Below are 25,124 nucleotides of genomic sequence, written 5' to 3'. Positions count from 1 at the left end.
AATCAATTCCATCACTGAATTGTTGCATCTCTGCTTCGATGTTGAGTAAAGGACCTGCTCATAAATCAGCTTTGCCGTTTCGAGTTTTGCATTCACGTGTGCGTCGCACACTTGTCAGAGAAAAGCCTGCTTAGCGTTGAGAGGTTCTTTGAAATGAAAATGGAGAGACCTTTTTCACAATTTCATGTCATCTTGACAAAAGACCTCCTAAAATAGCCATTTTATTTTTAGTCTACATGTCACGTCTCACATCAGATTCAAGAAGAATTCATTCGCCATGTTTGAGCGTGCCAAACAAGGAATTTGACAGTCTCTGTTCAACATTTAGGTGACTAACAACACTCGGGACATGTGAAAATGACCAAATTCTCAACCATCCCCTGATCTTAAACTCCCATGAGGGCAAGGAATAACTCAAATCTCAATGAAAAAGTAGATAAGGATGAATAAGAGTGACCGCCATGATGATGATGATGCGACCACGAGAGTTTGGGACTGAAAAGTCGTCAGCAAGGTGGCGGCGGGCGCTGCGGCTGATTTGCTAAATGGAATGCTGCAATGATCAATGGAGACATTAGGGGAGCCGCATGGAACTCATTTCAATTCAGCAACGGCAGCCCGACAGCATTTACACGTGATGTTTCCACAATGCGGTCCTGAGTTTGCATCTTTTTTTTTTTTCCCACAATTTCAATCTGTTTCTGTCAGAAGACTGAAGTAAACATTTTGGTGAGACATGAGAAGAGGTGCGGTTGCGTCAATGTTTGGGTGCTTTACCTTCGATGGGCGAGGTTTTGAGGCGTCTGCAGATGCCTTGCACGTCGCCGTAGTCGTCTCGAATCTTGCCGACAGCCTCGCCACTGCGCAGCTCCATGAGTCCTCGCAGGTCACTCACGGTCAACCCGAAGTCACCATCGTGGTTGCCGTCGGCAACAGAGTTCCCCACCGGGTGGTCCGCCGCGTTGTTAGCCATTTCGTCGATGCCGGCCGGCCGGTCCGTGAGAATATCACAGATGTCAGAAAAAGTCAGTGGAGGGGGGGTCTTTGGCAGCTTAATTCCTCGCTGGGACAGGCATGCTCCACTGGTTTACCATGGAAACGGGTATAAACATGTCTGGATGTCGTACAAAGCTGTGAACAAAGAAGACAAGCAGGATGGATGAGAAGCTGGGTGGAAGCGCCACAAAATAAACCAAACACAGAGAGTCAACGCGTTAGCAAATGGTCGTCAGTTGCGGCAAAAGTACACGGATACATTTTTCTTTTGCATTTTCTGCGTGCAGAACGTTCATCTGCGCCCGGGCACGGTCGCGCAGAATTGGTGATGCTGGTTGAGGCGTGGCACTTTTCTTTTGCTAACCAAAACAGCAACACCTCAGCCATCACAAAAAAAGGCTCCTCCCAATATTTGAAGCGAGGATGTCAAAACGTCATACAGACAATCGCGATGGAAATAAAAACTTGACAAAGATGATTTGCCATCCCTTGTAAACGTTTCTTTCTTGAAAAGGATCAGAACATTTGCTGAATATAGCAAGCAATTGGCTATCGCTACATTAGCAACCGTGAGATGACAGGAAAAAAATAAAATCGGCCTGAGAAACACCAATCGATGAAGAATGGAGCTGTCAGTTACCCCGACCGCTAACATAGTTTGTGTTCAAAAAATAATAATAATAATAATAATAAAAAGGGGCTTTGCCTTTGGCTGTTTTTGATGATGAAGCTTGAATGGGGCAAATGGAAAAGGAAGTGCAACCAAGTGGACGGAGGAAGTTGGGTGCGTAATCATCGACACTGTGTGTGTGTGTTTACAAATTCCAGCCCATCATGATCCAAGTGCTCACCAAAGGACTCAGCACAGTTAACGGAATGCACACGCAAATACAAATTGTGGTCAGTAGGTCATTATGAGATGTCGCGCTGCTGATTAAAGCAATCATTAAAGACACACTTTGGCTCATTGTGACTTGAAATGCTTTTTTTATTTTATTGTTGACGTTGTCGATCACATCACCTCCACACAAACTGGTGTTGGGTCAAGTCCAAAAGGCAAGATGACCTTTTCCACATCTTGTCATGGCTATAAAAATGTGTCAAGTTCAAAGGTGGATGACAGACTGGGTGAAATGATTGACTTGACAATCAAATGATTTTTGATCATGAGACAAAAACTGTCAAACGAGTGTGTAAAATGCATCGTTTTTAAAAAAGGATTGATCGTGTCAATAACAAAAGTTCATATGAATACTTTGTCATATACTCTTTGTTGGCAATGACAGAGCTCAAAGGTTTTCACACACCGTTGCTGGTATTTTGGCTCATTCCTCCATACAGATCTCCTCGAGAGCAGTGAGGTTGGAAGTGGGAGAACTTGCACAATTGGTGGCTAACTCAATACTGTATTTCATGTGGTAAGTGAATTTAAATCAATGTACAACTCGCCCGGCCGGCTGCCAGAGGATTGTTTGACCACGCCCACTGCAGTGCAAAGGTTCAACAAAGCTTCGCCCTCAAGACACAACGGCGAAAAATCAGCTCGTGGAATTCACGTCCGCTCTACTCTGAAATTCAACGCTTGCTGCTGTGCTTTGTAGCGGATAGCGAGCCCAATGCTGCCCTCCTGTCCAAATGAGAACAACATTGTGCTTTGCTGATCACAAGTCACAATTCTGTCTGTGGAATTTGTGTGCCAGGGTGAGGCGAAGATGAGCCTGGGTTGTTAGTGGTGAGTCTTTTCCACTCCAGCACCGATGCCCACCTTTCTGGCCGCTTGGCAGCATTCCTTCTTGATCAGAAAATGTCCAAAATGGACGACGGATGGTGAAAAGCAGCACAAGCGTGACTCAGATGTTTTGCTTCTGCAGCAGCGCACGCACACACACACAGAGGAAGTATGCACACAGCAGGGCTGGCTATGGCTAACAACATCACAATAGCAGGCCTAATATATTTAGGATCCACATAAAGACATCAATTTGATGAATGCTTTCTCATTGTGTTCATTCACTGGTTTGTGTGCCTCGCTCCTTCTTCCCCAACTTCTCGGAGCCTCTGCAGACACACCTGCTCTGCATACTAAAGCAGTCTGCTGACTATACACACACACACACACACACACACACACACACACACACACACAAACACTTCTATTCACAGTCCAAGTATGTAAGGCAAACTCCCTGTTGGCCACACCCTCCACACACAGCAAAAAGAACTTAAGCAACTGAATGAATGCTTGCTGCCTCATGGAAAATACACACACACACACAGACACACACACTGACACAGTCAGACACACACAGACACACACACACACACACGGGATCTTTGCCGCATGCCTCGGGTGACACAAGTGACACAATTTTGACCTAACAGCAAAAACGCACGGAACAGGTTATCTTCCGATGGTTATCGGGAAATCGTCGAGTATAGACACGCAAGACAACTACCACGCAGAGTACTAAAGAAATGCAATTAAAGATGATGCCACATTAGGAGTGTCGAACACAAACTGGGATGGAACTACGTCAAGTTACGAGCGTTTGGTCGAGTTCAGTGAAGGGAAGCGCCGGGCCAGGTGCACGGAACGCAGCATTTAGTTGGCCGGGCCTGGTAAACTTTGATTTTTCAAGTTCAGTTCAACTTGAACGGAAAATACATTTTGAAGTCATCATTCAATGGAGTCATCCAGGCCAACTAAATGCTGCGTCATAGTTGCATCATCATTTTTTATGGATGGTCATTGACATCTGCGATCATGCTTGTCATGATTCACGAGCAACTTCAGGTCCCGGACTGGCGCGGCAACTCGTGCACAATTTTAGAATCCAGTGCTCTTTGGATGACTTCATTGAATGATGACTCCAAAATGTATTTTCCCATTCAAGTTGAACTAAACTTCAAATCGAAGTTTGCACAATATAAAAAGCAAAAACATCAACACACTTAAAAGGGAACCATGCGCACCATGTTCCCATCCCCACAATTAAAAGTCCATTGGCGGGAGGTGGACTGCATTAAGACGCAAAGACAAGGCAGACACACATTCACATGCACCACACATCACTGTGTCACTGGGTGGAGACAGTGTGTGTGTGTCTGTGTGTGTGTAGCATGTCAGACTGAGTAATCTAAGGGGGGGAAAGGAAAAACGATAGAGTAGCTGGGAATGCAGGAGACCACACCCTTATCTGCAGTCATGTGACCACCAGGGAGTGAAGGGGGGGCAGTAAAGGCTGATCTCCCCTCTGCAGAGGCCAGGAACACGCACACATGCAAGCGCACTGCAAAACTCAATGGAGCAAGTTCAGGATCTGAATAAGATCAAAACTTGCTTATTGATTTCCACGTGTTGCAGCACTATGAACATGATTTTGGTTCAATGAGTCAAAAAAAAAAAAAACATTTGGCATGAAGCAGGTTTTGATCAACAAATGGTTTCATGAATGCTGAGTGGATATTTCATGGTCGTCTTTGGTGGGAAGGAATTCCCACGCTGCCCCAGAAACAAAATTTCGTTGCCATTCAAAGAAATGGCAAAACAGTTCAGACGGCACGGAACAAAAACAAGTCAATTGACTCTTGTGCCGCCCGGCCGGCCGGGGACGAGCACGAGAACCGCTCAGGTTAGCGAGCTGGTGACGTTACCGTCGGCGTGACCTTCCATTCGGTCGATGTGGTCTTCACGTGCCGAGACGACGAGGCTTTGTTCACAAACTCATAGCCTGCTGCTCACCGACACGCAACAACGGGAACAAGGCTTTAGCCAGTCAGTTGTCGTCAATGGCTGAATCTCATTTAGCGTCAGTTAATCATTCTTGGTCAGCCAGCACACCACGGTGGACATTTTCAGATAACAGAATGCGTGTCGGCCATTGTTATATGGTCATTCTTTCTCATTTAGTGTACCTAAAAACATCTCAAGATCACTCAGTAAGTTGATGTGAGCCATTTGTGTCGAGCAGCCGGTCGATGCATCCAGAGAGCTGAAAATCCAGCCACTTGGCGTCTTTTTGTGTCAGTCGGCTGTTGTCACTTTGCAATTTCAATCCAACCAGCTTGCAAATTTAGCCACTCTGTGCTATTCAAGTGTTGCTCAGGTAGTTGCTAAATGGTAAATGGACTGTACTTATATTGCGCTTTGATTTAGACGACATGGTGCTCAAAGCGCTTTACAATTCACTCACTCATTCACACTCGTACACCAATGGGAGGCTGCTGCCACGCAAGGGACTGCCAGGTCCACACTGGGTGACATTTAGTGTCTGCAAGTATCAGACATTGCCAGCAAAGCTCATCACCCACCGCCAATCAACGGGCAAACTAGTCTGGAAACATTCAAGCCGAGTATGGAAAGTGTCCATAAGTCAGACAACGGGTCAGTTAGCCTCATTCAGCGTCACGGCCAATTTGACACGGTCGGTTTTGAACTGAGCAGCGGTGACGCGTGTGCGTGCGTGAGCTAGCTGGTCGTCGGCCGATTTAGTGCTAGTTGGCATCAGCCTTAGGCAAACAGAAAGCAGAGCATCTTCATCAGAGTCAGCCTTGCCTGGCTTTGTGTAGGTTAGCCATTATCAACTAGTCACATCCGGACAGTTTGTCACCCATTTTTCATCAGCCAGAATTGGCAGTTGGCCATTGCCGTCCATCTATCGGTCACCCACCGAGAGAGACAGTTGGCATCCGGGCACTTTGAATCAATCGACGGCCAGGGAGTCATTTAGCATCGGTTAGCCATTGTCAAGTGGAAAACGTAAAAGCAATAGTGTAATTGCTCCGTGAGTTTGTTCAACAGGTGCCATTTGCAAAGGTGCCATTTTGCCTTTCTATTGACAGTGTCTATTCATAGCCACAAAAAAAATGAATTCTGGAAATGATACACAAGCGGCAGTCAACAACGCAGACAAGTGATAGACTTGCCTTTGTTTTTGACACCTCAACGGTGTTTTTCATCCTGCTCGTCATCAGCTACACACAATTTGAATGAAAAAAGACAATGGAAGGAAAAACGATCAATCAGCTCTGATGTTGGCGCTCCAAAGAGTTGTTAAGGATGCAGACGCCGCATCCGGGTCGGCCTCCGGAGAGTCCTCCAATGTCGGACAATCCATCCCGCTAATTGAGCGTCTTTTACGACTTGTCCATTGCAGAAAAGCTGCGTCCACTCCTGGCAGCGGAATCGCTCGCTTGTCGCTATGCGTCGTCTGGTAAAAATCCATTTGAGACTTGCAACTTCATTCTTGTCATGAGATCTTTTGATCTCTGACAGATCCCTCCAAAAATGACAGGTTCAGTTTTGTAACGTTATTCATTGAAGAAAGTGTTTGTTTTTTTCCCCACCTAAAAACGTTTATTGTCCAATCACAAAGACGTTGGTGTGTGCCAACTATTTTCTGGAAAATTGCATTTTTCACCTGACCACTACGTTTGACTTTGATCTGTCATTTTCCTTGTAAATCTGCAAATATCCATATTCATATCCAATTTCAAATGTCTTTCGGGTTAGAGCAACGCTGGTGTCTGGTGGGCCCTGTTGGCCTTCACATCAAAACAAATGTTTGCAAGTTGCAAAAGCTGGCATTGTTCGAATGGAAGTGACAAGAAATGTGAAGAATGTTGGAGTGGATGCGGTCGCCTCCAACGTGGCCCGTGCATTACCATGACCATGCCAAATGTGCCAAAGTCATCATGGCGGTGGCGGCGGCTACTCGCCAGAGAGAGGCCCAATGCGAAGGCACAAACGAGAAGCCCGATGTGCATTTTGTGCCTTTTTTTCCTGGCTGGGCGTCGGCGGCAGTTGGATTGACGAGGGAGACGGCGGTGGCGGCTTGCATAACAGCAGCGTGGGCGGCCAGGCGGGCGCAGCTCCCGGCAGGTGTTTAGCGGGCGGCCTAGTGAGAGCTTGCCTGACTTCCTCCAGTTGGGATTGAACGGGAGCCACCAGACGCTACTTCGCCCACAGCCCTACTTCAAAATATGGACATTATATTGCCCAAAAATTCAACGACAAAAAAAGCCTCATCTTGAAAACGTATTGATGTATTTTTTGCTAACTAGTTTAAACAAATGAAGACCTCATATTGATCGTGAACGTTTTCCAGGTTCAGGCACCCCACTAGATTCAAGCTTTGTGGGCGGGGGCAGACATTTTTTCCCTTTGGATGAATGTGGGGGGCCATCAAACAGTCACGAAGGCCAACGACTCCTTTACGGGCAAACTGAAGCCGTGCCGCTGCATTCCCGTCGTCATGGGCGCCCAGAGCGCTTGGCTTGCCGCTGCTGCACTGCGTCCGTTCATAATAGATGGCCACTTACGTAAGAGGCGAGTGAGCGTGCGTGCGAGCGTGCGAGCGAGCGAGCGCCCTCCTGCTTGCAGGGGCTTCCCGAATCCCCCCTTCGCCATCCGAGGTGAACAAGTGGTAGAAAGCCCGCTGTTTCCTTCCCCTTTTAACACGCCAGCCAAATGATATACGTTTTTGAAGGCATCACACGAAAAGCCCGTTCATTCACCAAATACGGCTGCTGGGAGAAAACTGGATTTTACAATCTTTGGAATTTTAGGAAGTCTGCCAAACACGGCAGCACACAATCAAGGTTAAGTTGGACAAAAATGGCAATACGGGGAAAAAAGGGAAAACTATTTCTTCACTCCGACTGCTAGTCACAAGGAAGCCCCTTTAACGTCGGCAATATGTTCCTAAACTGAAGCTGCAGTCCGTGTATGAGCTCTAATGAAAAGTGATAGCTTAATGCTAATGTAGGGCATGAAATGTCTTCGATAGAGATGTTTTCGAAGGTAATTGTGGAGCAGCGTACAAAGAATCCACCTCTTCTTGTCGTTAAGCATGCTACATGGCCTCCGGCCGCCGTACTGTGGCACAGCACAGTACTACGGCTTTTACTTTGGAAAGCAAGCGTCAACATTTCTGCCATTATAGAGATCAAACTGGCAATTAAATCACAAATCAAGTTACGGTTCGGTCATTTTCACAGAATGTACTGTTTCTGAATGAAGGGATGAAAATGACTAAAGGTTTTGTAAAAGTAACACGGCCTTCCTTCCGGTCTGGCGGATTTTCACTTACTGCAATCGGGCACATTTGATTTGGGACACACCGTATTGACATCGATCGCCGGTTGGTTCGGTGTTCTGGGGTGTGTGCATTCTCTGCACCCTGTCGAATACATAGCCAGCGTGAAGCCGCGGGCGGCGCTTTGCCCATCCGCAGCAAGCAGACGGATCCATTTACAAATCAAAAAGACCAATAAAAGGATTTGCCGCAAGCCGCCAGCAACGGTCCCGCTTTGATTGTTTTCCGACAAGGCTTGCTGATGCGGACATAAAGCAGCAGCTCGTAAACGTCCAGCTGCTCAATATTGGAATGGGAAGTCACTTGGGCTCGACGCGGCCGGGCATCGAGCCAGAGCAGATTTGATTGATTGACTGGCAGGCCGGCCGGCCGACTGGGCCACGTCTGTCTGGCAAACACTTGTCGGGTGACTCAGTCGACTCCACGCCGGCTCACGGGGGCCACGGCGGCCCACGGCGGTCACTTAGCCCGACACGTTGGAATGGGCTCGCTCGCTCGCTCGCTAATTGAATAAGTGGCGAACAGTGTGATGTTTTGTTTTGCTCCCCCGAGGCCCATCTGACACTGGCTCCTAATTCCATCGGACACTCGCGGCAGGGCTGCCCATTTGCTGACAGCTTGCGATAACGCCCGCCGACCGGTGCTGACAAAGCAGCATTTAGTCCAGTCGAGTCATATTTGCACATTGTTTCAAAACGACTCCGCCACTTGCCTTCCAGGCCACTAGTTGGCACTGCAATTAAACAAAGATGCTTTTAAAAGCCAACGTTGCAGTGCGGCAAAAATGCCCACCGATCACGTTCCGTTGGGAAGGCAGCTGTGGATGCGATTTCTTTTCTGGACACCAGTCATTAGCCTTCCCCTGTTTGGGGCCAAGACAGACAGTCAAGTGGCGTTTGGAGCGACAAGTACCAGACAAAAGGCAGAAGGATGACGAGGGAGTATGCAAATGAGTCATGAGCTGCTACGTAGATCACTCCAACTCTCAAGAAAAAAAAAAATAATCGGAGCCGCGTGGCAACAATTATCCTCTCACTCCATCTAATTTGCCACAAATGGCTTAACATTTCCACAGAGGGGTGAGGAGGCAAAGAGCGTGAAAAAAAATCGAATCAAATCAACAAGCAAATGGTCTTTAGCCTTATAGTGGAGGTGAAGCAGCATCGACAGCAATGCCCTCGTTTGGAGGTCACAAGCTGGAGAAGATGCGGGATCCCCCCTCCTCCTCCTCCTCTCCTCCCCTGCCAACGCAATAAGTCAGGACACACCCAGATGGAGAGGGGGAGGGGGACCAAGAAAATGACAGCAAAGGAGCAAAAACAACATGAAACAGGCATGACACTGTTCATTCTCCAAGTGGGTGACATCACGGACACTTTGTGACAATAAAGTGACGGCTTTTTTTTGGGGGGGGGGCAGGCTGGGCCGGCTCGTGTCGGCAATGTGGAGAAACCACTCCAACAGGAAGAACGAGCTGCCTCGCCACCGCAGCATGCAGCAACCGGTGTTCACCAGGCAAACGCAATTGTCAACCAAAAGAAAACAACCAATGTGGACCCAAAGTGATTCCAGACTTTGCGGAAATCCGAATGCCAGGCTCGCTCAACAAGCTCACCGGCAAGCGGGGATTTTGTTTGTGAAACACCGCCGGGTTTGTTTGTGGGGGATTCGAATGGACTCGGCCTGAGTCACATTGAATAACCGCTCTACCATTCGCCATATCTCAAACGTCGCTATCACTATACATCGCACTGCCGGATAGCACGCAGCGGTGGGCGGCAGCAACTGGTCCGCGGTACGTACCGCCTACAAAAGTTGAATTCCGAGCAAATTCAATCAAATCGGCCAGAATACATGCGAGAAATTCACCTGTCCAACGATACGTGAAGTAACACGTCAAAGTGGCGGATCAAACGACCACCTTGCACGAGCGAGACGTGCCACTGCGGGTCTCGGACGAGGGGAGCCTCGCCTGCGGAATTCCGCCGACCGAGCGCGTGGGACTCGCAACACACACACACACACAGGCACGCGCGCGCTTGTGTGTGTACACGACCCTCCCACGCTAGCGACCTCACTTTGCAGCAACTATGCCTGGCGAAACGTTCCAAAAATCGAGAACCCGGCGGTTAAGGTCCTCCCACCTGTGGCGAAAAAAAGCCCAAATGGGCCACCGGAATAAACGGAAACGACCAACGATTGAAAATAGGCTTGAAAACCAGCTCAAAACTCACCGAGCAGCAACGTCGACATGAAAACAGCCGGCAAAGTTTCACCCCCCCCCCACTCCTTCCAAAAAAAAAAAGGGCAAAAGAAGCCTACCTCGAGGGGGATCAGTGTCTGAATCACGTCGGCGTGTCGGAGGGAGCTTCCTCACCGGAACTCGTCCATGTCCCAGAACGGCGGCAACTCGACTGACTGGACCGCAGCGGTGGAAAAAATGATTGACAGACCGGGAATAGAATGATTCGGACGAAGCAGGGGGGAAAAAAAAACAGTCGATATGGTCCCTCTAGTTCGAAAGCAGCCGGGGGATAAAGACAGCCGTGACACACCACTGCAGCACCGCAGAAAAGAACCCGGAACCTTCCCGATTGGGTCACAAATCAATCCGATAAAAGGGAAGACCAAGTCCCCCTCCCTCCCTCCCTCCCTCCGCCTCCTCGCCGCTGGAAGACACGCAGGGGTGGGAAGGCGTGATTGCCGAGACAAGATTGAGTCAAGAAGCCGTTGGAGGGGGCTGCTGGTGGGATTGAGAGACGCCCAAGGGGGTGGGTGCTCGTTCTTGGGGAGGCGAGGCGAGGCGAGGCGAGGCGAACCGACCGACACCTTCCAAAGGCAGCGCAAAGGGACGGAAGCAGAGTCCTGTCCTAGAAGCGCCTTTTCCGGCCGGCCTGGCTGGTTGGCTGGCTGCCTTGCCCCGGAGAAGCTACGGACTGAGGGAAGGCGGGGCCAGGCTGGATCGGAGACTTTTTAAGGTGGATCGCTTCAATCAGCACGACTCCATTTTAGATTCTTTTTCAACGTTTTTCTTGTAACGTTACCTTGTCGTATTTTTGATGTATTGTGAGGGCGTGGCAAAGTTTAGAAAGTGCTGGTGATCACTGTGGCTAAATATGTCAAAAATCATTTTTCATCACCAGGTTCTTGCTTCAAATCCGGAAAGACTAAAGGGAAATGTGCTTTCAGCAGTTTGCAAACATATTTTTTAAGGTTGTGTTCAACTTATCATCATATCAATATAATATCTAGTATTGGAGTGCTTGTGTGAATTGGTGGTGGGGATGAGGAATGTGCAGGCAAACTGCATGAACTTGTCTTCTTTGAAGTGTTGTGGAACAGGCCCAAGAAGGGAGTACCAGACCAAGGGAGTACCGGACGATAACACCTCAAGGTCGGTGAGGAACCAGAACAAAGAACAACACCACGTCCAGGTGGTTGGGCTTCCAGAGGAGAAAGCCCAGCCCCTGACCACAGTGATGACACCTCGACGGGGAGGAGATGGCCATCGACCAATCATCACACAATGTTTTGCATGCTTTAATATTCATATTGTGTTTCTTTAAAACTGGGCAACCCGGATGAATTTGTCATCTTTTGGTGGTCACAAAAAGGCACGAGTTTTAGTGTGAGGGACCCAGGCCTGTATTAGTTCGCTTTGTCAGGAATAAACAATTGGTCAATTTGGTCTGATTGATCTAGTGGTCTTCTCTTTGACAGAACCAACTCGCAAAATTGTTAGGCGCGCCAGTGTGTGGATGGATTGGGACATAGCAACTTGTGTTCAGTGTTGATCGCAATTTGGAGTCAGATCAAGAGCTCAAATCCGTATCCTAACCAGACAAAACAGTTCCCAGGCCTTTTTTGACATGGCCTCGAGGGACTGTTTATGTGACTTCATGTTTGGGTTGCGGAGCAGTCAAGTGTCACTCAACCAATTGAGCATCAAATGTCTGTTTGAAACCAAAATGGCAGCTTTCTATTGTGTTTTTCTGGGCCTCCACGTGATAAACAGGTTCACCACATTTTGCGGGCATGACACTGAAACTTAAACCCCAACAACACAACGGCCACGCTTAAGAAATTCGCTAGTCAATTTTGAGAGCCAAAAATGTCCGTTGTGGTGCGCCACATCAAACCACACAGTTGCTCATACATTGCGATTACAATTCATAACGAGATAGCGAAAATGGGCCCCTGAGTGGCCCGTCAATCAGTCTCCTTGCTGGCCTTGCTAATGACGGAGCTCCTCGGAGCTACGGCGCGACGCCGCTTCACTCAGCCTAAACACCCGGGACTCTCAGGACTTGATCAACAATCGGGACACCGTCAGAAAACCTAGCAAAACATCAACGTAAGATTTCCTTTCTGATCTGATACCCAGTCAATGGCTTGCTGTTATGGGTGATACCGATCCACGACAAAATGCTCGATGCGCCTGGCAATAAAAAAAAAACAAAACGATTTCATCAGCATCGAGACAGAGCAAAGTTTGTGGAGGTAAAGTACGACTGACTGAGACTGAGTCCAAATGAAAAGTGAACAGTGCTCCAATTAACCGTCCCGTCATGCAACTCCCACAGGCGGAAGAAAAAATAGTTTGCATGTCGGGAGTCAACTCTATCAACTCTTAATGATTTACTTGACCTCAAATGACGGAAGGGTCACGTGTCAACATTTTGATTTGACAATGGTTTTCAGAAGAGCACACAGGGTGCTCACATTTGTACAATGTGCACAAACTCTGCCTCTACAGTGGACAGTGACTTGTTGATAGCGCCAAGGTGCATTTCTTTCTTTCTTTCTTTCTTTCTTTGCACGTCGGCGGGCTCGAGTGCGTGACCAGCCGTCGTGTGCCCTTCACCTGCTGTTGCCGCAACACGCTGTGTGGCTAATGTCAATAACGGCAACATTGTCAATACGGAGTGACGGCGGTTCGTTTGCGTTATGCCGTTGCCGTGGCAACCGGGCCCGGGGCAGCGCAACCAATGGAAATGTGTGCATATTTGCTTATGCTTAAGAATATTCATGTTGAATATTTTTGAGGGAAGCACCAGCAGAACACGATGAAACTCATTGCTGACATTTGACAGTCAATGATGATTTCATTCACTGAATGACCTTGTTTCGCATTTTTCGTTTATACTTGGCAAATGAACTAACTCAGTCACTAAAATAAATATGTGAAACTAAATAGCTAACAGAAATGGCAAAGCGATCAAAAACATAGAAGAAAATAAGAAATACAAGAAAACAAGAACTAACTAGCCGTGTATATGCACACTATCGAGGTTGATAGTGAGTCGAGTTTGACAAATGTGAAGAAGAAAAAAAGTCCAAAGTAAGGTGCAAAAAGGTTGATGCGCTGGGCTCATACATGACTCTGGCTCGCACCTGCAGAGCGGGGGGCGGCTACATGCATGGCACCAAAACAACATTGGCAACATTGGCTGCAAGTGTTCACACATATTGACAGCGTGCATACGTTCCTCTCCTGTAGCTGGCGGCAAAACGCCCTATTTGGTGGCTCACTTTCCCATTTGGACAAACGGGAACTACCCGTGTTGTGTTTGGCAAAATGACTGTAAAATGGAAACCATCTCAAGAACTGAGTTCATCATTGCATCCAAAAATGAAAGAAACCAGCATCATTTTCAAATGACATCGAAACAAGCTAACAAAGAAGTGAACTATTAACATTGATCATCAAAGAGCCTTTTCCTTCTTTATTTTTTTTCATGCTTTTAACTAACTGTGACATGAAATCAATGCAAATTTGCTTCTACTAGCTAATAAACAGAGTGCCAACACTAAATGAGTTCTCGCTCGCTTCATGTTTTTTGTACAGGTACACCAAGGCGTCCTTTGCCATTGTGGACAAGAGTGGATGCTGCAATTTTAAATCCATCAGACTTATGTAATCAAGTCACTTCCTGGGGTCAGCATCCACCTACACGCGCACACACACAGTCAAAAATGTGTCCATATATGCAGCTGGATGTTGTCTCCATGGCGACCTTAGCATGCAATTCGGATGATTTTTGATCAGCAAAGAGGCGCAACGTTGGAGCAAAGATGCTAACTCCCAGCGGGCGCATCAACGTCTCCAGCAGACCAAAGATTTACGAGGATGTTTGTGATATTCGGCCGTGTTACGTAACGCAGTCGGCCTCTGTTTTATGTCAGACGGTAAACAGAAACAAACAGGACAAAGGGCGCTTAGAAACAAGTTGTTCATCTTTGCAAAATCACTCTATTTGCAAAGCAACCATGAAACCATGAAAAGGAGTTTGTCGTGAGCAGTTGGAAGCAAGGCTTGTGACAGGCCATTTGAAAGGTCAGGGGCAAATCCATACCCACTCGCGGAATATCAATTCCCATCCGAGGGAGCGACCAGACGCTGATGGACGTACGTACCCCTGTGGAGGGCAGAGGTGGGGGATGCGAGTGGGCCTTCCCGCTGCTTGGGACCCGCTCTGCCATCATTAGCGCTGCATTGATGAACCTTTCATCACAGCGCTATTAATAAACCTCTGTGAGCTTTCATCTCATCATAGAATCCTTTCTCCCAATGTCGGATTTGAGCAATTACAAAAATCAAGAAATCATGTAGCAAAGGTCTTTCTCCTTTACAGAAAGTTAAGCAAAAGGAGGGTACAACTTGTGGGAAGATCATTCTTTTGCAGAGGATAAAGAATCTGTGTCTTCATGAGGATTGAACTATTGTCCCTCATGGATGAATGGATGGATGGATGGATGGATGGATGGATGGACATGCGTTGTTCAATTAGCTGTTGCTCAAGGGGTAGAACAGCTAAGTGACTTAGCTTGTCAATGGCGTTTTGTAAGTGGACTTAAAGCTATGGCGTGGTTCGTTGAAACAAATGCTTTTTTAGTTTATTGTTCTGCCTTGGTGGAGATCTGCACAATAAAGACAGAGTAGCATGTACACACACACACACACACACACACACACAAATTGTGCCCACGCATGTGCCGCCAAAACACCTGATGGCGTTTTTTCACTTCATGTCTGCAACATAACACATCACCTGACCAATGTCCAATCGCAAGCTGCTATTCATTTGTGTGTGTGCGTGCTTGTGTATATGCGTGTGTGTATATGCATGTGTGTATATGCATGTGTATGTGCGTGCGTGTGTTTGTGCGTGTGTGTGTAGGCGGGCCTTTTCTGGCCTTTTCCCCTCCCCTCCCACGTCCTCCGTCTCTGGCGCAGCATTAGCATGCACGCTGCATGCTGCACCCTAGCATTCACTTCAAACACCCGCACACACACACATACACTATGACACACTCATATAGCACACTAAAGCAGAAGCATTTTCGACGTCACTCATTTGACATGGAGCCCACACTGTAGATGAGACACTCTCACATGCACACACACACCAAACAACCCAGTCACTCACACCGGCTTTGTGGTGGTGTTTCTCGTCATTCCTTCTTGGCTGTAAACTTGGGCAACACAAAAATGCACTAATGTCGCTATGGTTACACACACAAGCACACACACACACGCACACATAGATGATGATGATAGAACTGTATTCATCCCACAGCGGGCAAATTGACTTGTCACAGCAGCTCATACGAGTGCAAGAATACAAGTGGAAAAATTACAAAGACAAGTGCAGCTAGCAGAGACGAAACACCATTTTATCAGATGCCACGCACAGTCCAAAATGAAAGGGAATCAAACTCGTCTTGTTTGGGTTCACAACATGTAGCAAATACCGTAATCTTCGGACTATAAGTCGCGGTTTTTGTCATAGTTTGGGTGTGTCGGGGGGGGGGGGGGGGACGACTTATACTCAGGAGCGACTTATATGTGATTTTTTTTCACAAAATTCAAAAGTCCCCAATGTAGTGAAACTGCGATAATCGAACCGCGATGTAGCAAGGAATTACTGTCAAGTGACATCACCCGGGAAGTCGGGGGCCGGCGCTCGGCCGGGTGGCTGTCCGGGGACGGTGGACGGGGCTCGGACATGGCTTTTTACGCACGCACGCTGCTATTCGATGAAGCGCTCTTCCACCTCCGTGGATAGAAATCGGGGGCCGGCGCTTTCACAGGTGTGTCTTCAAGCATATACCAGAAGAAGCGTGCAACGGGTGAATCCCCAAGCCAAGCCAAGCCAAGAAGGGAGCTTTTCCTGTGTGCCCGCCCCTTGATGAGTTGCTCCCAGCGTGCTCGTTGGCTAGCGCCTGCAATGAAATGCTGACTGGCAGCCATAACTCTGTTCGGGCCTTCGAATGAACGACGCCTCCCCCCGAGCCATCGCGCACACATCTCTTCACTGCACGGTCCATCTATCCATCCATCCTTTCTTGATCTTCTTTGGCCCACTCTCGCTCTCTTTCACTGCGTGTTCCTGCGTGGACAGATCGCAAGCAGAAAACTCATTGAAGCTGAAAGCGGTCGTAAATGGGCCCTCGCGACTCCTTTCTCGTGGACAACAGTCCAAGGAATGCTCGTGAATCTTCCCCGCCGCACGAAACCAAAATGGCCGAGTTCAAAATACGCTCTGTGATGTCCAGCAAATTTCACGTCTGGCATCAGGGGCTGCTTTTGGTGTTTGAGCATGAAATAACAGCTTCAAAGCAAAATGGCCGACTTCCTGCTCAATTTCAGGGATGGGGAGGGGGGGGGGGGTTGTTTACTTTTTTTGCGCATCCAGTCATGTTGGCGCGCCTCATTTTATGTCAGTTGCTGAAATTGGTGTTGGGGCCCGTTTTGCATCCTTGTTTAGGCCCCCATTCATCAAAGGTGCCTGTCTTGTTATCGCTTTGGCCTCCAGGTGACGCTTTGCGTACGAGGCAGGATTTTCGTCACTCTCCGGATCCTCATTGATTGGCGATCGTGATGGGGAAACCACTCCCGGTGCACACGCGCCCATCGATTGGTCGCCATCCACTTAAGACGCATGAAGGTCGCTCCCCCTGCAGTTGAGAACATAAACCATCTGGTGATATGACGCCTCATGAACATTGCTTGCACCACGAGGCGACAAGAAGGAGGGGAAAGGGGGAGGAGGGGGGCGGGAGTGGAAAAAGGGGCCCATATATCCAACTTGGTCTTCACCATGCATTTGAAAAGCTGGAAAGAATGTCAGAAAGCAGCTAACAAGGAAATAAAGGAAGAAGGAAGGAAGGAAGGTATCGCATTGAGTTTCAGATTAAAAAATCACTAACAGGCCTGCACAGAAATAAGTATGTGAAAACAACTTGCCACTACATTCCATTGACATGACATCATCCTGTGACTTCTAATGAAATGGATTCAAATAAATGCATTGTTGTGATGTTTGTCCTTTGGTGGCCTTCCCAAGAAGAAGAAGAGAAAGTAAATCATGTCGCCAGCTTGCTTTTCTGGTCATACATTTTTCAATTGACAGGCTTTTCCTGTACACCAGGAATGGATGGGCAAACGTTTTGATTTGCGGGCCGAATCGGGTTCTAGATTTTTGACCGGAACCAGGAGGAGATGGATGTCGTGTTTGTGTGAAGTAATATGTAAAGGTCACTGCATAAAAGGTTTTCGCCTTTAGTAGGTAGTAAAGCATGGATATTTGAAATACAGCTTTTTGAAAATAAATGCATTTATTAACAGCCTTCAAAAATATTTCACCCAAAACTACTATCAGTGATTCTCATGATTATGAAGAACAGTTTCCATCACTTCAGATTTATGAAAGATGTTGATCTTATGAGGCAAAGTCACATCAAACAGCAAACATTCTGACCAAATACATCATCCCGAAGAATTAGTGAAAGAATACATCCAAACAAAGTCATAAAAAAATCTAAACGGCAGCACGTGACAGATATCTGAAAATTAGAGCAGACTCACAAACACAGAGGTGAGGAAACGGGAAACACTTTCATAAAGCGGCCTTTAAAAGTTAAGCTTAGTCACAAACAGTCCTTGAGAATCCTGTATTGTTTGAAAATGAGAATGGTCGCTAGTTTCAATCCCTGCCATTTATACCAATTATTTTCCTCATTATTTTAGCCTAAAACTGTATCTGAATGACGAGGAATTACGTCCGAATGACGAGAATGCTGAGGTCACAGCACAGCCCACACTCGAAATTGGGCACTGATAGAAAAAGAGCGCCGAGTGTGCCAGCTCCGTACTACTGAGTACGTACTCTCACTTGTGAGTGTGCACTGAGCTTTCTGACACGTGGGGGCGGGCGTTTCCCCATCTACTGGGGAAATGCAGTCAATGCAGGCAGGGAAAATGACAAAACATGTTTAATAATCCAATTTATTCAGGTTTGGCGGGGCGGATTAAATGGCCCCGTGGGCCGGATGTGGCCCCGTGGGCCGGATGTGGCCATGCGGCATACATAGCCTGTCGGCATAGGCAGCCAGCCGTATGACTCGTATTCACATGTTTGAAACTATTATTTCATCTTCTAATGATAATATATGCACATATGGTTTAATATACACTTCGGGATTACTGTATTTATTTTTGAAGTAAGTTGAAATGACTCATCTTGAAAATGCATTGAAAGGCCTGGAAACATCTGGAAATACAAATGCTCATTTAATTGGCATGGTGTCATTTAAAACGGTTGAAGGACAAATTAAGATGGGTGTGACAAAATAAATGACCCCCCCCAAAAAAGAGAAGTCTTTCGACTTGTCATATGTCGCATTTTAATGTCACAAGCTCTAAAATGAGCTGTTATATTCCTTACTTTTTGAAAATTCAGGATTTCTGCACTCTCGTCTTTTGTGAGGATTTGAGCTTCTTGCGGGCGTCTTTGTGTTTTTTGCGATACTCCTGAGCACGGACAAAAAAAGAGAAAAGATGTCTTTTAGAGTGGACGGCTGATCAGATCAAGCGTGAGGGGCGTACATTCACCTGTCTGAGCTCCATCTGCCTCTCCTGCCACTCTTCTCGCTCCTCCTCCAGCTGAGACGAGCGGCAGAACCACGCGGGACCCTCTGAGCGGAAAGCGTTCAGCATCACGCAAAGGCAACAAATGCAAATGGCGATACACTTATCACGCAACTCTCCAAACGCAAACGCAGGCATAAGGACGGAGTCAGGCGAAAAAAAATCACCCTTGTTAGGCAAGTAACAAGGAGCATGTTTGTGGCGCCATACAAATGGTCAAAAGACATTTTGAACACTGAAGAACAGCATGAAGCCAAGTCTGACAAAGGTTTTGGTCCGACGCCAGAGATAAGCACAAAGACACACAAAAAAAAAACCCAGACGTGTGCACACAACACATGCTAAAAAAGTGAAAAATAAACTAAAAATGAAAAGCACATTCAACCTGTCAATCTGCTGTCATCAAGGCCGAAGAAGAAGAAATTGTTTGTGGCTAGAACAGATTCCTCCCTGTGGGTAAAAACAAACAAGGTGGTCATTATGGTCATCATGGTGAGCTCTCCTCTTTCACTCGGTCTGAGTAAAAGACATCTGCTCCACGTGGTGTTTCTTTCTCACATGACGCTTTTAGGCGCTGCCTTGCTTTGCCCCTCGTGCGCTTGATCTTCATCCTCCTCTTCGTCTTCCTCGCTGCTGTCTTGTAGGTGAGGGTCCAGTTGCCATGGCGACATCTTTGCCCCCTGGACGTGCTCCACCTTGTACTCTACGTCATGGAGACCATGAAAATGAAGCAATCAAAGAAAAGACATCATCTGAGTTCTGCTTTCGCTCCTTTAAATCAAGCCCTCTCCTGCAGCCCAAACATGGCGGCAAGTCGAGAGCCGCACCTTTGCGGTCATTTGATGTCTGGATGTCGTCGCCGAAGAAGGAGAACATGAACCCGGAATGTTCTTCTTGCGTGGGGGGGTGCTGTTCATGCTTCTCCTCCGCTTTTTGGTCCCAGCAGGTCTGGGACCACTCGGCTGTCTCGGGGTCAACGGTGGGTTCGAACATGGCCTTCAGGTCGCTTGACACACGGTAGAAGATCTCCTTGGAGACCTCTGGAAGCTTGGCGGCCTCCTCGCGCTTCTTCCGTCGCGCCGGCTTGCTGCCAAAAAGGTCAGGGCGCACGTCAAGCACGCAGGCAGCAAACGCAGTCAAAGTCTCAAGTGCAAGTGAGGTGGTTCAAACTTAAAGAATTCAATTCATTGTTAGTGAAATGTAAAAATGAATCCGGATGGTTGAATAATTGATGAAGTCAGTTTTGGATGGATGGTGGCTGCGCTGCGCTGCGCACCTACCTGTCCTGCTCGCTGTCTGCTTTGCTTTCAAAGGCGACGTGCTCGTCCTTGCTGGGGTCGTAGTGCAGCGCCGACACGTCTCTGCAAATGGGGCCAGCACGTCACACAGACAAAAGGCTTGCTACTCACTGGAATGACAAACCCCGATAGGTACACAATATTTGCATGCGATGCCGACCTGAAGGTTTTGGCCTTGGCAGAGGGTTTTGCGCTGTGGGCTTGAGACCCCAGAAGGCCCTGAAGGATGGATATGTTCCTCTTCTTCTCCTCCTGCAGAAGGTCCTCCTCCCCTGCCACGCTCCGGTTGCCCTCTGCATCAACGACAACAACAACAAAAGTCAGTTGATGGCCTGCAATGGAGCAAACGGCCTTCGGTGAGGAAGGGAAAACATTTGGAGTTTGAAGGGGAAAAACATTGACAAATTACAAGGAAAAGAAATGAAGGAGAGTTCCAAAAAAGAAAAGCTGACCTTTGTCCTCCTCTTCTTTTTTCTCCTCCAGGAAACGAGAGTCCATGCGGAAACGCTCGTCCGTGCCGAAGCGTGATTGCAGCTCCATCAGCTAAACAACACGCACGTGTCCACAGTTATGCGTCAAGCTTGCTATGGATGCCCTTTTCTTTCCAACTTCTCACCTTTTTTCCCGCTAGTCCTTCAAACTGAGGCCTAATGTGAAACCTGCCGCCGTCTTCCTCGTCATCCTCCTCATCCTCACTGCCGTCGAAAAGCCGAGGGGCCGACGCCCTGGTGCGCTCGCCCGTTGCCTCCTTCGATGGGTCACCGTGCGGCGCCTTCGTCGCGTCCTCGTTGTCATCATCCTCGGAATCGAAGACAATGTGTTTGCCCGCTCTTGTCGTGGCGGCATCCTAAATGAAATGATGTTTTATTCAGTCCACCTGTTCCTGAACCTGTCCTCTTCACTCCACATTCTTTCTATTTCATTATTATGATGAGGGCATTTAGCAAAAACAAGTGATCGGAAAGTGACGCTGAACTCACCAGCTCGGTGAGTGCCCCCTGGATGAGCTTCTGGTGCTGCTGGGCCTTCTTCAGCTTCTGCTGGACGGCGGCCAGCCTCCTGCTGTTGTCTTTCTTCTGTCGATCTTTTTCCTCCCGAGCGCTCAGTCTTGAAAGCCGCGCTGCCGCTGCCTCATTCGCCGAGGATGAAGACGAAGACACATCCGGCTGGTCCGTCTTGTTCTGCGCAGCGTCCGTTCTCTCCAGAGCCTCCTCGTGGAGAGTGGCCTGGCCTGGAAAGATGGGAACTTTTGTCACGGCCACCTTCATGCCTGTCTTCTTATTGGATTCTGCTTGGTCCTTGCCGCCGTTGCCCCTCAGGACATCCTCAGGCAGGATCGCTCGCTCGGTTTCTTTCTTCCGGGCTCGCCGGTCGGAGCTTTTCTGGCATTCCTCGGCCACCTTCTGGAGATTGACCAGGGAGAGTTCCAGACGGGTGACGTTGTCCTTGTCTTCCTCACGAAGGACGGCCGTCGCTTTTGTCCTCTTGATTTTGCTCTTGGCTGCCGCAGCCTCATTCTCTGAGGCTGAGGACAAAGACGCATGCGGCTGCTCCGTCATGTTCTGCGCAGAGTCCATTTTCTCCAGCACCGTGCCTCGAAAGACGGGAAATTTTGCCTTTGCCACCTTCTTGAATTCTGGAGGGTCTTTGCTGCCCCTCAGAAGAGAGGCCAGGACGTCCTCGGGCATGATTGCTTGCCCGGTTGGTCTCTTCGGGGCTCGCCGGTCGGAGCTTTGCTGGCATTCCTCAGCCACCTTCTGGAGTTCGACCACGGAGAGTTCCAGACGGGTGACGTTGTCCTTGTCTTCTTGATGAAGGACGGCTGTGGCTTTTGTCATCTTGTCGTCTTTGATTTTACTCCTGGCTGCCGCCACCTCTGAGGATGACGACAAAGACGCATTTGGCTGGTCCGTCTTGTTCTGCGGAGAGTCCGTTTTCTCCAGCACATCGTCGTAGAGAGTGGCCGTGCCTCGAAAGGCGGGATATTTAGTTTTTGCCACCTTCTTGAATTCTGGAGGGTCCTTGCCGCCCCTCAGGAGCGAGGCTAGGACGTCCTCGGGCATGATTGGTTGGCCGGTTGGTTTCTTCGGGGCTCGCCGGTCGGAGCTTTGCTGGCGTTCCTCGGCCACCTTGTGGAGATCGGCCAGGGAGCGTTCCTGATGAGTGTCCTCCCGGGAACAAAGAGGATGTTTTCTCGAAGTAACGACTTCGTCTGTGTCAGCAGAGTCGTAATCGTCCGTATCTCGGTCGTTCGTTGGCCTTCCTGGAATTGCCGACCGAGTTGCAAATGTCAAATGCGCACAGCCACAGTTGGTGGTACAATACTCGTGTTTGTTCCTTCGTTGGTTAGCTGTTGCTTAATCTGACTATGAATCGGTTGTCTATTAATCAATGAGAGTACCTCAACTCAAAGCAATCAGGTTTGTCAATGCGTTCTTCAGATTTGTCAGAGTCTGCTAAAATAAGAAGAACACTCAAAAATCTGGCGTTACCTCCGCACTTGTGCCAGGTCAGTCCAGACCTGACCGAGAAGTCACGTCCCACCACTTCCAGGTTGTCCTGCGGGTCCTCCACCAGCGCCTGGCGGCAAGTCTGCTCAAGCGCCATCAGCCGGCGCAGCTCCTCGTCCGAGTCGCTGTTTTCGGAACGGGCGTGTCCGCTCCTCTGGGCCGGATGTCGTTTGTCTGCTGGCGAGAATCTCTTCGACAGGTGACGATTTTCCGGAACGGCGGTGCTGACGACCTGCGCCGATCTGAGATGGACAAAGAGGTCAAGTAAACTTGAACAAGAGCAAAGATTGCGTCAAGGGAGAACACATCAAAGGCCTCTTGCCTGGCGTCGTTCGCAGCTTTCAGGGCATCCGTGCGAGCCTTCTTGGGCTTTGGCGGCTGGTACGGTGGGAACTCCCCTTGCCTCCTCTTACTGATGTCGTCGTCTCCGGCGTCAATGCGCCAGGTGAGCTGGGCCACGGGGGTGGGAGGGTCGGCGAGGGTCAAGCGACGGATGTTGCGGCAGTGTTTGGACGGGTCGTACTTGATGGTGCGAGCCCTGGTGCCTTTTTGACAGTGCAGCTGCATGACGGGTAGCACGCGACCAAATTTACTGACCACCCAGTCCTAAGTGGAGAAAACAGTCAACATGTGGTTATTGGACAACCATCTACCTTCCACCACCATTTCCGGAAAACTGGACAGGTAAACATATTTTCCTCAAGACGATGAAGCTTACAAAAGGGTGACGACACACAAACAGACACACCTTGTGTCCTGGTACTTCCGTGCCCGGCACAGCCGCCTTCATGGTGAAATTGTCCACGCCAACTTCCCTGAGTGACTCCAGCAGCTTGTGCGCCCTTTGGTGGGTGTCGTCTGCATTGTGACGGAGGCGCTGCTGCTCCGCCTGCCTCTCCCGAGCCAGCCTTGAATGACAAGACCATCCATTCACTAGGCTCCTGAAAACAGGGTCTGGGTTCATAGAGAAAGACACTTACTTTTGCAGAAAACTTTCCTTGGCCAGTTCTAACTGCAGCGTTCCTCCTTTCCATTTGGATTTGTTTAACACGCTCATGCCTGAGAAATAAAACAGAGTACGGTGACAATTGTATACTTTAGCCTGCACTCGTAATACTTTAGCCTGCACTTTTTGTCTTACACTTTTTTAGGTCCGTGTCAGAAATGTTGAGGTTGATGTAAGCAAAGGTTTTGTAGGGAACACCTGCAAAGAAAATAACAATGCTCAGTTGTTGTAGGATTTCTGCCAAAAGCTTTCATCAAAATACACTTTTTTTCCCCTTTCTTAGCTTTGATGAACCCAGACAAATGTATCATTGCTGCAAGACCACGATGAAATCTATTTAGTTTGTTAGGTATTCTTAGTTTTGGTATTTGTATGAAGAACAAAAAGCGTCCGTGGATTTTCAGGCACATTCTTGTCAAATATCACGGCTCACCGTCTTCATCCTGGCGGGTCCGGAGCTCCACGTCCTCTACATTTCCAAAATTTCCAAAGCGATCCGTCAGGTCCTTTTGAGTGACCGAGTGGCTTAAGCCGCCCACGTACAGACGCGGCATCTCGCTCAATAGGACAGCACAGCACAGCCCGGCAGAGATTGATCAACAATCAATAAGTCAAGTAAGGTAATCGTTTATGGTCTTCATTCAAAACTAATCGTAGCCTATCAAACAACATCGACAAATCAAGTCGAATGGCTTTTTCAAAATTCAAAACGATCAACTAGTAAAGGAATTCATATGCTTAGGACACTGCTGAGATATTTACCTCACATGTAGGCAGCTAGTGCAACCTTGAAAAGTACTCGGCACCGCGGTCTGCTTGTGTTTCCGTACCGTTAGAGCGTTCCGCTACCAAAGTCGTCCATTAAAACTGACCCAAAAATGAAAACGGCCGATAAAATTGTATTTAATTAATACTAATGAAATTATAATGATTTAAAATGTGCAATTGCACATCATTCAAGGTGGAATCACTTCATCAAGGCGAACCCAATGACGTCAATTTTGAGCTGCTCATTTAGCTCGGAGTGGTCGGGAATTGTGTATCATAGACAGCTTTCTCCATCATGGCATATAAGCGCTTGATATCAAGTTATTAGTTTTATTTTCTCCCCCTCACGCTCCTCAGTATAAATGGAACGTTGGAACTGAAGAAATTATTTTCCCGACCCCTCCGACGTAGGCAAAGTGGTAGCGTCCACAAGGCGCGCGCTTCCAAATGTTTCTCTTTAGAAAACCCTCGTCAACTCACCAAGTAAGTTTCATTTTTATGTATTTAGTACGTTAA

At 48.1% G+C, this 25,124-nt stretch overlaps 3 protein-coding genes and 1 long non-coding RNA gene across 15 annotated transcripts in view; 2 read left to right on the top strand and 2 right to left on the bottom strand.

The window, feature by feature from the left end:
• Positions 1-10,746, bottom strand: part of LOC147049623 (plasma membrane calcium-transporting ATPase 1-like) — a 30,753-nt gene extending 20,007 nt beyond the window's left edge. For 2 of the 3 annotated variants that reach the window (XM_085923365.1, XM_085923367.1), the window contains exons 1-2: positions 10,416-10,746; positions 778-1,131 (exon numbers count right to left, since the gene is read on the bottom strand). In XM_085923365.1, coding sequence (XP_085779491.1) covers positions 778-973 — 196 coding nt within the window. In that variant the 5' untranslated portion in view covers positions 974-1,131; positions 10,416-10,746. Of the gene's footprint in view, positions 1-777; positions 1,132-10,327 lie in introns of all 3 variants that reach the window. The other variant, XM_085923366.1, reaches the window with a different exon arrangement.
• Positions 9,414-11,781, top strand: LOC147049622 (uncharacterized). The gene is made up of 2 exons (XR_015067531.1): positions 9,414-11,071; positions 11,237-11,781. It is a non-coding gene; the product is annotated as an uncharacterized LOC147049622 (long non-coding RNA).
• A 5,044-nt stretch (positions 11,782-16,825) lies between these two features.
• nol8 (nucleolar protein 8) lies at positions 16,826-24,951 on the bottom strand. 8 transcript variants are annotated; one of them, XM_085924232.1, is made up of 17 exons: positions 24,274-24,946; positions 23,976-24,038; positions 23,815-23,893; positions 23,583-23,742; positions 23,157-23,440; positions 22,817-23,076; positions 21,305-22,587; positions 20,941-21,171; positions 20,777-20,867; positions 20,485-20,656; positions 20,307-20,387; positions 19,854-20,113; positions 19,585-19,729; positions 19,412-19,476; positions 18,991-19,073; positions 18,824-18,909; positions 16,826-17,054 (listed from the first exon to the last, which is right to left on the bottom strand). In XM_085924232.1, exons 1-16 carry the CDS (start codon positions 24,392-24,394, stop codon positions 18,835-18,837), a joined length of 3,453 nt encoding a protein of 1,150 aa, XP_085780358.1. In that variant the 5' UTR covers positions 24,395-24,946; the 3' UTR covers positions 16,826-17,054; positions 18,824-18,834. The 8 variants fall into 8 exon arrangements, with proteins under 8 accessions (XP_085780358.1, XP_085780356.1, XP_085780355.1 ...); XM_085924230.1 differs by lacking the exon at positions 16,826-17,054 and having other exon boundaries at positions 17,618-18,909; positions 24,274-24,398; positions 24,603-24,945; XM_085924229.1 differs by lacking the exon at positions 16,826-17,054 and having other exon boundaries at positions 17,618-18,909; positions 24,274-24,414; positions 24,604-24,945.
• cenpp (centromere protein P) overlaps positions 24,322-25,124 on the top strand; it is a 34,176-nt gene continuing 33,373 nt past the window's right edge. Inside the window, exon 1 of one of the 3 annotated variants that reach the window (XM_085924245.1) lies at positions 24,322-24,455. The gene's annotated coding sequence lies outside the window, so the exon portion shown is untranslated. Of the gene's footprint in view, positions 24,461-24,713; positions 25,092-25,124 lie in introns of those variants that run through there. The other 2 variants (XM_085924246.1, XM_085924244.1) reach the window with 2 other exon arrangements.

The sequence above is a fragment of the Syngnathus leptorhynchus genome, chromosome 11, assembly GCF_054491065.1.
Source record: "Syngnathus leptorhynchus isolate UIUO chromosome 11, UIUO_Slep, whole genome shotgun sequence".
Lineage (NCBI taxonomy): Eukaryota > Metazoa > Chordata > Actinopteri > Syngnathiformes > Syngnathidae > Syngnathus > Syngnathus leptorhynchus.
This window is presented reverse-complemented; position numbering and strand designations above follow the sequence as displayed.

Excerpts from the sequence above, each read along its gene's own strand:
- nol8 (XM_085924232.1), bottom strand. The coding sequence starts at position 24,394 with ATGCCGCGTCTGTACGTGGGCGGCTTAAGCCACTCGGTCACTCAAAAG. Across the intron at positions 23,743-23,814 it reads AAGGAAAGTTTTCTGCAAAA|GCTGGCTCGGGAGAGGCAGG; the intron begins GTAAGTGTCTTT and ends TTGTCATTCAAG. Across the intron at positions 19,477-19,584 it reads GCAGCGCCTAAAAGCGTCAT|GGAGGAATCTGTTCTAGCCA; the intron begins GTGAGAAAGAAA and ends TTTTACCCACAG.